The sequence below is a fragment of the Pan troglodytes genome, chromosome 9 (assembly GCF_028858775.2).
Source record: "Pan troglodytes isolate AG18354 chromosome 9, NHGRI_mPanTro3-v2.0_pri, whole genome shotgun sequence".
NCBI classification, from domain to species: domain Eukaryota; kingdom Metazoa; phylum Chordata; class Mammalia; order Primates; family Hominidae; genus Pan; species Pan troglodytes.
The window spans coordinates 102,421,992-102,434,329 of record NC_072407.2 but is presented as its reverse complement, the minus strand read 5'-3'; the positions used below and the strand labels follow the sequence as shown (position 1 = coordinate 102,434,329).

Genomic DNA, 12,338 nt, shown 5'->3' with positions numbered 1-12,338 from the left:
TAATTATTTTAGTGTACTCCTGCTTACAGAATAACAGTTAACTGTAAAACAACTTCAGGCATGTCCTTCAGAAGGGCTTCCAGAAGGCGGCATTATTATCACAAGAGATGATAGCTCCATGTGTATGATTGCCCCTGTAAACCCTCTAGTGAGACAGGATGTGGAGATGGAAGACTGATATTGATGATCCTGACCTAGGCCTAAGCCTACAGTAATGTGGATGTTTGTGTCTTAGTTTCTAATGAAACAGTTTAAAAAGCAAACAAAATAAAATAAAAAATATTAAAAAGTTTATAGAATACAGATATAAAGAAAATGTTTTTTTACATCTGTTTTATGTATGTGTTTTAAGTGTTATTATGAAAGAGATAAAATTTAAAAAGTTTATAAAGTAAAACAGTTACAGTAAGCTAAGTTTAATTTATTAGAGAAAAATTGTTTTTATAAATGTAATATAGCCTAAGTATACAGTTATAAAGTCTACGACAGTGTACAATAAAGTCATAGGCCTTCACATTCACTTGGCAATCACTCAGTGACTCATCCAGAACTTCCAGCCCTGCAAGCTCTGTTCCTGTTACCTGCCCTGTAGAGGTCTACCATTTTTTATCTTTTATACTGACTGTATCTTTACTGTAATTTTTCTATGTTCAGATACACAAATAGCACTGTGTTACAATTACCTACAGTATTGAGTACAGTATCATGTCGTGTATGTCTATAGCCTAGGAGCAATAGGCTATACCATATGCCTTAGGTGTGTAGTAAGCTATACCATCTAAGTTTGTGTAGCATACTCTATGATGTTCACACAGTGAAATTGCCAAAGGATGCATTTAATAGAACTTATCCTCATCATTAAGAAATACATGACTATGCTCACTCTAGTAAATTTTAAAATCTAATAACATAATTTTATTAACTGAATTTATTTATGTGTTCTTGATTATTTCAGTTGAGTGAGCTTAAATTCTAGGTTCTCATGCCAAACTTGGCAAAAAATGGTGATCTTTCATCACTCTTTCTTATACCCAGGAGAGGTTCTTTTATGAGACAAAAACATTGCATGCAGCTAATATATTAGAATTGCTGTTGGATTAAACTGACTGATCCAAGGTTGATTGGTCTGAAGTAGTTATAATAGCCCTACATAACCACAAACTAAGTGACTTTTAGATACTAACATCAGGAGTGGTTCTTCAAGCCAGAAGTCTTCTGAAGCATCATGATCATAATTGATTATTTAATAAATGATTATTGTATGTCACATACTGTACGAAGCTTTTTATATATGTTATCTTATTTGATCCTCATAACATTCCTATATGGTAAATACAATTATTTATTCTCCTCTTGCAGGTGGAACTGGGACTTAGAAAGGCTGTAAACTTGCTTAGAGTAATTGAGGTAGGAATTAGTGGATTTAGACACTCGTGTATTATCTCTCTTAAAACAATGATTGGCCTTAGTTAAAACCCTAATAATAATAATATAATCTACTACCCAATTGCTGGAATCTTCTGTCAAGGTAATCCTCTCTGGCTAGATTGAGTGTAATGGGATTTGGGGGGGGTAATTTTAGTTGCAAAGATAGAGTCTGAATTTATTTTCCTGATGCTTAAGAGCTAGAGAATAATTTGTTTGGTAAACACACACATGGGCATGCACACACACACACACAAATGCAAAAAGCAGTAAATCTTTCCTTTGAAAAATTTTACAGCTAATACACTACTAGAACTTATCAATCAACATATTGGAGAATGATGCATGTATTTCAACTTGTACAAAATGGGGTTATTGTGAAGCACATAGCCACTTGTGAGCTATAAGAAAGGCGAGATGACAAAGACTCACTGGAGTCGTATGTGCATGCTTAATAAATAGAAAACAAGAACACATCCTTTCTAGCTATTGGGAGTGGCTGCATCTTTGTTAAATCAACTTACCTGACACTTTTATAAAAATATCTCACTTTCAGAATGCTAAGTAGGGTCTGTGTCTCAAATTTCAAATAGAATCTACAAAGCTAAAACATATTACTTTCATATAGCAAAACAACCCCACAAAACAACAGAAAGAGCAACATTAGACTAAGTTCTTGCCCCAGCTATAAAACTAACTAGCTGTTTCACTTGGGCAAGTCATTCAATATCTTAGGCATTTGGTTTTTGCAATATGATAAAAATGAAACCAATCATGACTCAGGTTCTGAGTCTAAGGTAGACAATAGTGTAAGAGTTTCCCATACTGAAACTCAGGAAGTGGGTTGCACTGCCCAAATTTTATTAACTGAAATATAAAAGTTGACAATTTTTTTCTTGGAGTAGAAGTTACAATTTAAAATATAAATGGGAGGATTAAGGTTGTCATAAGTACTTCCAAGGTTGAGGCTGATCTTATTCAGATAATACTATAGAATCTGATTGTGTTGGAGTTGAAAGTAACCTTAGAGAGTCAGAGAAGAATAAAATACCTAACCCAAAGGATTGCTAGAAAGATAAAATAATATATAGAAAACACCTAGTTTAATCCCAGGAACCTGATGAGGCCTCAGTAAATGCTCACTGTATTGCTGTCTAGGAATCTGACATGCTGAAGCAAAAGGAAGGTTGTCGTATATTTTGCTTTTCAGGAAATAGTCTTTTAAGATGCTCTTGAAAATTCAGCCTTCATCTGAACAGTTCAATTGTGAAATAATTAATGCAGAGACATTTTAACTTTTCTTGTTGTTAAAACTATACTTTTATAAATGAACCATAAAGCATATTAAATTTTTGTGTGACCACAATAAAATTTAAATTCTTAGATCTTTTCACCAGAATTTCTGAAAAAGTCAGATTTCTCCCATCTTATGTTTTGTATTTGTAACTATTCATTTAAAAATACTTTTAGGTGTACTGAAAAGTTGTGAGACTAAGGAATTAACCCAGATTACTTAAATGTTGACAGTTTATCATTCTCGCTTTATTGTTATTTCTATACATATATACATTTTTTTGAAACATTTGAAATGAAATTGCAGATGGCAGATATGATGCATCTTTTCCTCAAAATATTTTAATGTATAGTTCCTAAAAATAAGGCTTTTAAAAATATAACCACAGTACAGTTTTTTTAAAAAATGAAATGAATGTTGATGTAATATCTAATTTACAGGTATGCAAATCTTATCAATTATCAGTAATGTTCCTTATCCTGTATTTTTATGTGAGAACTTATCAAGTATTGTAAGTGGCAGCTAAATTATGAGAACATATGGACACATAGAGGGGACCAGCACACGCTAGGGCCTGTCAGAGGGTGGAGGTTGGGAGGAGGGAGAGGATCAGGAAAAATAACTAATGGGTACTAGGCTTAATACCTGGGTGATGAAATAATCTGAACAACAAAACCCCATGACACAAGTTTAAGTTTACCTGTGTAACAAACCTGCACATGTACCCCTGAACTTAAAAAGTTAAAAAAATTATCGAGTATTATGTCAGTAGCTTTTCCTCAAAGTTCCAGTCTGTCTCATTCTTTTCTACACTGTATTTATCTCCCATTTCACTTGGTGGCATAAAAAAAAAATCACAAGCAATGCCTCTGGTCTGACTTCAAGTTGATAAATACGTTAAATAACATAGGGCCACATACAGAGCATGACGGGACACTTCCCTGTAGGTTGATAATTCTGCTTGGCAATGATTGCTCAACAAATGATGTTCCTAATTACCCACTAATTGTACATGAGAAAATGTTTCATAATGTTCTCATAAAATTGTCTAATACTTTTAAAATTAGAAATTTGCCTATCTAATTTTTGCTTTTTTTTTTTTTTACTATCTCTACGAAATGGTTGCTTTCTTCTAAATTTCTAAAATCTTGCTTCCTTTAATCAGTTTTCCCTTGCTTATGTAATAATGATGGTGGTGATGGAGATATGTGGTTTTGGAGACAATCATACGCAGGTTTTGATCCTGGTTCCGAAACTTAGTAATAGTGTGGTCTTAGGCAAGTTACTTAAATGTTTTCTGCAAAACAGTAAAAATGTCACCTATCTCATATGATTGTTACTAAACTTAGATGATGTATGTAAAGCACTTTTGACCATGCCTGACATATAATAAGGGTCAGTGAAAGCTAGCAATTACTAATATTGTTAATAATAATGTACAATAAAATTTATAGTTTGTTTAGAAATCAATAAATATGGTCACATTTCAATTTTAAAAGCTTCTCTTTAAATTCCTTATTTTCTAACAATAAAGGCAATCAAAACCACAGAAATGTAGGTATGTCAAAACCAGTGTAATATCAGTTTAAAAGCTATACTCCAAAAACCAAATGGCTAGCAAGGTACTGCTTGAGACCAGGACAGGCAAGGACATTTCACAAATCAGTACATTCTAATGAAAATGTCAACTCCTTTCTAGATTTGTAGAAATTCTGCAATTGTGAGCAGATTACTATGGTTCATATTAATCAGAAGATAATATAAAAATCAGAGAGGAGAAATCCCTCAAAATCTCTGAACCATGAAATCTATCACATCAATTTTCGTGACTTTCATACCATCTCGTAATTGTTGGTTGTCAGCAAATTAAATCTACTGTGTCAAAACTTACCTGAATATGATGGTACCCTAATTTGAGAACTAGCTGTTCCATCTCCTCCTTCACTATATGCTCGAACTTCAATAATATAGACTCCAGCATCTGGGAGTGGTACTACTGCTTGAAGTTTCTGTGTTTCAATAACTTGGCTGTTGCTGTGACCCTCTTGCCTATAAAAAACCTGTGAGTAATAACAAGGTTTAGACATTTGATATGAAAGATTACAAATGCACATTGACTACCTACTATGTGTCACATTCTGAGATAAGCACAAGGAGCTTACAGTTTAGACAGATACATAAGCAAATGTAATACATGTGCAGTCTACTGCAGCAGAAGTACACAAAAGGGCCATGTACAAAAACAGGAGAGAGTTTAATTTTGTCTAGGGGTTTAGTGAAGGACTTCCAGAGGAAGTGATGTCTGAACTACATATTTAAATATGATAGAGTGGACCAGTTTGAGAAAGGGAGGAGAATTCCAGAAAGAGATAAGATAAAATTAATAACTACATCTAAGCATTAAGAAACAATGGCATGAGAGCAGGGAATGGAGAGGGGATATATGGGAATAGTGAGGAATGAGGCTAGAGAAGGAGGTAGAGAGGAGGCAGATCCTGGAGAGTCTGTTATGCTTGGTTATTGAAATATCCTAAGGAAGTTTGGAAAGCTCATCTTCAAATAGTTTGAAAGGAGTAAACAAAATTTGTTAAACATACCAATAATAAATCCTTAACAATGTAGGAAACAGTTGAAAGTGAAAATTTTTTTTTTGTTTAATTTTTGCTTTTGTAGTGGTTTGCTTTTTGGTAAAATCGGCATTTGGATACATGTTGTAGCAAAGCTAAAGCTTTTTAGACATCTCTTGTGGTGTTATAATTAAACATGCATGCACGGAAAACAATTTTGGAACTGCAAATCAGGACACAGGATAATCCTGGGTTTACATATTAGAAAATGAAGGCCATAAAGGTTAGGTGACTTGTACAAGACCGTGTGGCTAGTTAGGGTAGAAATCTCATCAGAAGATTTATATTTGATCATCACTTCAGAGCTATTTTACTATATTGTACTATTACTTGCCTCCAAAAATAGTCAAGTAAAATTTTTGGTATAATAGTCAAGTAGTGGCAGTTAAGATGTGTTTAAATGTGTTTTTATTCAGATTCATTGTTTTTTGTGCTTTTTCATAATTGGCATTATAAGTGTATAATGGAAAGAAAAATGGCTTTGTATTCATACAGATCTGGAAAGCTCATCTTCAAATAGTTTGAAAGGAGTAAACAAAATTTGTTAAACATACCAATAATAAATCCTTAACAATGTAGGAAACAGTTGAAAGTGAAAATTTTTTTTTTGTTTAATTTTTGCTTTTGTAGTGGTTTGCTTTTTGGTAAAATCGGCATTTGGATACATGTTGTAGCAAAGCTAAAGCTTTTTAGACATCTCTTGTGGTGTTATAATTAAACATGCATGCACGGAAAACAATTTTGGAACTGCAAATCAGGACACAGGATAATCCTGGGTTTACATATTAGAAAATGAAGGCCATAAAGGTTAGGTGACTTGTACAAGACCGTGTGGCTAGTTAGGGTAGAAATCTCATCAGAAGATTTATATTTGATCATCACTTCAGAGCTATTTTACTATATTGTACTATTACTTGCCTCCAAAAATAGTCAAGTAAAATTTTTGGTATAATAGTCAAGTAGTGGCAGTTAAGATGTGTTTAAATGTGTTTTTATTCAGATTCATTGTTTTTTGTGCTTTTTCATAATTGGCATTATAAGTGTATAATGGAAAGAAAAATGGCTTTGTATTCATACAGATCTGGATATGAAACAATTTTCTACAAAACATAGCAAAAGAAAACAAAATCTCCTATACCTTCCTGGCTGGGAAAATTTGGGCAAGTTGCTAATTTTTGTAAACTTCAATTTATTCTACTGTATGATAGAGATGATAATAACAATTTTAGTGTTTTAGGGGAGTAAAATGAGAAAGCGCCTGTAGAATACCTAGCACAGGACCTGGTGCATGATAAGCTTAATAAGAGAAAGCTACTCCTTCTGTTGCCATCATTGTTTATTCACTGTTAAAGGGTTGGTATTTCAAGTGCATCATAAAATATGAACTGACTTGGGAAATTAGATAATTATTGACATATATTTTCTTACAGAAAATGTGTTTTGAGCTTGAATTAACTTACATACAAAAAAATCCAAAAATACTTTAGAGAAGCAATATTTCCACATATGGAAGCCTGTGTGTACTTGAACCCTCTGAATTCTAGTAATAAATGCTTCCTCCATTTCACTTCCTTTTTTTTTCATTTAATTTTAAATCTACTTCATGTTCTTGGGAGGGAAGTGAATTCTCCATTTAATTATGATGTGCAACAATTGTATCTATGGAAATCCTTATTGTAAAGGATGCTATAGCCTCAGTGTAAATGCAAGGTGATAACAGCATTATCAAACATTTATTGGACATCTCATGCAGGCCAGGCATAGTGCTACATACTGGAGATTCATCAGAGAATAAGACCACATGGTTACGGTCTTCCTGGCATTTATAGTCTAATATTGAAGACAGACAGACAATGCAAAGAAGTATGATATGTACTGCAGCGGGAAATATATTTGATGCTATAGTAATGCACAAAGTGGGTACTTAGTCAAGATTGGGGAAATCAGGAACACTTCCTGGAGGATGCCTTAAGCAGCTTCTTTTGTCTTAAAATGTGACAAATATATCTGTATGCTTTTGATTTCGTCTGGAGCATCGTGATGAATTAGAATTCTGATCATCCATGTGAGGTAATTAGAAAGCAAATTTATGGGAATGGGAAAGTATGTAAATTGGTGAGGATTGGCAGGGGAGTGATTATTTTAGAGGACAGTGTTATTATGGTTCAATAAATTACAGTTCTTATGACAAAGAAAAATACATCCAGCAATGCATATCTAATGTTCTAGAGTTGAAGAAAAATTTGTGGATCAGTTGAGATTTAGGATTAAGAGGTAAAGACAGGGGAAAAAATCAGTTAGCGGTGTCAAAACGAGTTTGAGATTAAGTGTGGCCTTTTGCCAACATATCCAGGGAGATGGAGTGCTATACATATATGTAGATCTACTAAGTAAAAAGATACATTAAATTAATAGTTAATCTTCAGTGCTTTAGAGAATGTTGGCTCATTTTAAAATCCTGATTTAGAAAAGATGCATGAGAATGAGAACTATGAGAAGGTTAAGAAGTTATCAACACATATAAAAAATAGTTATTGACAGTAAGGAGTCCAGAGAGTTCTTAGAGAATATGGACATTTATAGATTGACAGTTGCAATGACAGCTATGTTTATGCATAAAGAAAATTGTCTAATGTATTGTCAAGACTATTCTCAAATTTTGGTATATAAAAAAAACTGAGAGCAGTGGGTTATCTAAAGAGATGATCCTAAATAGAAAGTGAATGTGGTATTGCTATTCTCAAAGGCATGATCTGAAAATGGCTATTCTATATGTTTGATGGTAGTAGAATATTGAGGAGAGTGTGCTAAAAATATAACAGAATAAATTTTTGCTGGTTATACCCAAACTACTCCTGAGAGGGATGGCTCATATTAAAGGAAAGGCCTATTCCTCTGCTGAGCATCTTCGGAAGAGTTGATGGGTACAACTGCTCTTCATAAAAAGGGTGAGGAATCTAAAGCCTCAGTGACAATGGGATGGGAAGGAAGGAGTCAGTAAGACAATGGAAGTTAGATGAATAGAAGTTGGGAGACACAGTATCAGTGAGAATTCACTGCCTGCAGGGTGTCTGAACACAATTTTAACAACAAGATTTCTTTTTGGGCATGTTGCAGATGTTTGCTTGCATGTTGTTCCTTTCTAACTCTATCTCCCCAGCATTTCCAAAAAGTCAGCTTCATATATATACTGCATGTGACATGAGCCATTTCCATTTCAATTATTAAAAATTCTGAGAAATTTCAGGCATAAATGAATGTAAAGAGGATACTATAATGAACCTCACGTACCTATCTTCCAACTTAAGTCATTATATGTGAGTCTTTTTAATTTGTGGAAACACAGAAAAGAAGGCTGAGTCTCGTATTTAGAGTGAATATAAGATGAAGGAGGAGCTACAAAATAAAAGAAATCAGAGGCTAGAGTGGCTATAGACTATACAGTTCCCAAGAAGCTAGAGAAATACAGGGATGGGCTTCAAAGTTCTGGTGGGTATGTAAAACAGTATCAACCCAAGTGTACATATATCTCAGGAATCTGGAATCTCAACTGATATCTAAGTTGCATAAACAAATGAGAACCTCTGTTTGTATTTGATATGGTTTGGCTGTGTTCTCACCCATATCTCTTCTTGAATTGTAGTTCCCACAATGCCCACATGTTATGGGAGGGACCTGGTGGGAGGTAACTGAATCATGGGGACAGGTCTTTCCCGTGCTATTCTCATGATAGTGAGTAAGTCTCATGAGATCTGATGGTTTTATAAAGGGGAGTTTCCCTGCACAAGTTCTCTTCTCTTGTCTGCTGCCATGTGAGACGTTCCTTTCACCTTCCGCCGTGATTGTGAGGCCTCTCCAGCCACGTGGAACTGTGAGTCCATTAAAACTCTTTCTTTTACAAATTGCTCAGTCTCAGGAATGACTTTATTAGCAATGTGAAAATGGACTATTATGGTATTGATGGACTGTATACTAACTAGTAAACTTTGGGCCTGATTTCCTTCTATTTGCCCTAGCTCTGTAAACAGGTAGAAAGTAGATGTGGGTGAGGGGAGATATTTGGTGAAGGGGTTGTATATCTAGGAAAGGCTATTTTCTAGATACAGATTTGAAAACTAATAGTTTTCGCTTGGATTATAGCCTGAGGTCCTGAATTCTTTCTGACTGCTTGTGTCTTTTCTGAAGGGATAACAGTTTTTGTTTGTGGGGAAGGGGACATTTGCTGAAGTGAAAGCATAGCCCCTGAACATTGAGTTTTATTTTCCCTTTCACTCAAGCATAAGTCTGTGTGAAGAAAATAAGGTGGAGATAAAATGGTTGTTTTTACTTTATAACCTGGGTAAATTACTTTCATCGTGTAAAGAAAAATATTTTCCATTTTTGAGATCATTAAAAATTATGGCTGAATATACTTTAGTCAATAAGCTTTTTTGGCATTTCTTTAGTAACACCAGTAGTGGTGAGTCTTATGTGCTATAATTAGTAAGGATTCTAGATAGAGACCCCAAATTATAGGAGTTGTAAAAATAAAATTTTATTTGTTTAAAAACATTTATTTGAAAAAATAACTCAAGGTAAGGAAACTTTGATTTGAAGTTTTTGTTTCATTTTCCCAATCATTTACATATAATGTATTAATAAAATAGGCAGTTGATTCTGAATTGGGGAATGTAAATACAACAAAGTAAAGTGGCACATGTTTATTGACCTGAAGAAAAGTCATAAATATGCTAAATAAATTACCAAATTGGATTCAACTTCTCAAATGGAAAGTTATTTTGAGGGGAAATTATTTGTATTATTATTTGGTATAACAGACAATCCTTTCCAACATCTTGCTGGTTCTCTATGCTTTTAGTCCTTACTTGTTAGTGAAAACTATGATATCTTGAAATTATTACTATTAAATCTGGATTTCTTAAACAAAGTTCCAAGAAGCCCAGCATCTCATAGACAATCTCAAAAATAAATCAGTGGAAAGTTTCACCACTAGGTACTGCTTAATGTTCACCTAAATGAATTCAATTTTAATGTGTTACCTATTGTGCAATTATATGTGGTTCAATTCCATCTATCTTTCATGATATTCTTGGTCACTTTGAAGGCCCTGACAAGATTTTGTGATAGGGAGACCTCTTTTTTTTTCTCTTAATATCTGTTAGCAAAATTTCTGTTATCATCTTTCTCTAGTAATATCTGCTAGTTACATATGTTGCTGACACCTCAATGTCTGAAATCGAGTAAGAAAGTAAGATCTATGCTGCTATGGTTTTAATGTGTCCCCTGCAAAATTCAGGTGTTGCCAGCGTGACAGTATTAAGAGGTGGGGCCCTTAACAGGTGATTGTATCACAAGGACTTCTCCTTTCATGAGTATGATCAATGCACTTATAAAAGAGGCTTCTCGTGGTTGTTGGCCCTTTTGCACTTTCGCCTTCTGCCAAGTGAGGACACGGTGTTCCTCCCCTCTTGAGGATACTGCTTTCAAGTCACCATTGTGGAAACCAAAAGTGGACCCTCATCAGACACAGAATTTGCTGGAGCCTTGATCTTGGGCATCTCAGCCTTCAGAACTGACAGAAGTAAATTTTTGTTTTTTATAAATAACCCAGTCCCAGATATCTGTTATAACAGCGCAAAAGGACTAAGACAGTGCTTTCTTGGACAATGGGGAGCTCAAATGTCAAATTCTGCTGTTTTATCTTGTGCTCTTTCTACAGTTTACTTTTCAAGATTACAATTACTTTATTAATATAAGCTTTAAATTTTTATAATGTACTGATATATTTTTTATAGTGTTCTTATTATATTCCATGGAAAATGGCAAAATAAATTTTAAAATTCCTAGAGGTATTAATGCACATTTATCTGCCTGAAAGGAGTTCAACTACTAAAGATGAAAGGGCACTCTATTATTCCTTTATATCATTTACTTTTTAAATTTTTTATTGATACATAATAGATGTATATATTTTCAGGGTAATATGATAATTTGATACATGTGTATGATGTGTAAAGATCAAATCAGGGTAATTGGGTTATCCATTACCTTAAATATTTATCATTGTTTATGCTAAGAACACTCAAATTGTTCTCATCTAGCTATTTTGAAGTGTACAATAGATTATTAACTATAGTCACCCTTCTGATCTATCAAACACCAGATCTTATTTCTTCTACCTTATAGTATATTTGTACCCATGGATTAAGCTCTCTTTGTTCCTCACTCTCCTTTCCCCTTCCTGGCCTCTGATAACCACCAGTCTCTATCTTTATGAGATCCAGTTTCTAGTGCACTTTTTCGGAATGTCTATCCTGTATATAGCAGCTTAACTGTACAAAAGAATCATTTATTACATTATGCACTGAATATATGGGGAAAATGTCTACTTTTTCCTCTGCATTTATTATGTTTCAATAACTTTCACAACCTAGAAGTCTCCCAGATAAATAATTTTCTGAATTCTTAAACTGGACTTAATGTAAAAGGTGGAATATATATTCCCTGCATTTTAAACCTCAGGCATTAATCCCAAGTTCTCAGCCTCAAACCTCCACACAATATGCATTTCCAGTGATCCTTTCTGCTTGCAAAAGTGAAGTAGTTTGCAAAGACAAAGAGTGAAAATTAAGTGACCTCCCTTTTTAATATTCCAATTAAGTATGGAAACTCTCCCTTTCCCCGATGAGCAAGAAGTCTTCTGCTTCAAATGTTCCAAGAATCCTAGGGGCAAGTTCAGTTTTAATGGGTCAAGCCCGCCTCAAACTACCTTGTGGGAAGAGAAATGATTAGTGTCCTGTGTCCCTATTTTATTAATTTTTGTAAGTGACACACATTGTGCTTAAGAAGAGGTGGCCTGCTATTATAGTGGTGCCACTCTTGGTTGGCAGTAATTTTTGGGATGTAGTAGGAATCAAAAGGATTCTCCTTCTGAGTATCATGCCCAGCCCTGGTCATTCTATATTAGTGTGCACCTTCAGATGGTACAGTTC

General features: G+C 34.2%; 1 protein-coding gene across 1 annotated transcript in view; it reads right to left on the bottom strand.

Moving 5' to 3' along the window:
- The window catches only part of CNTN5 (contactin 5), a 1,335,093-nt gene that overhangs the window by 3,415 nt on the left and 1,319,340 nt on the right, over positions 1-12,338 (bottom strand). Inside the window, exon 24 of the mRNA XM_024347391.2 lies at positions 4,611-4,779. Within this exon, the coding sequence (XP_024203159.1) occupies positions 4,611-4,779 (169 nt within the window). The remainder of the gene's footprint in view (positions 1-4,610; positions 4,780-12,338) is intronic.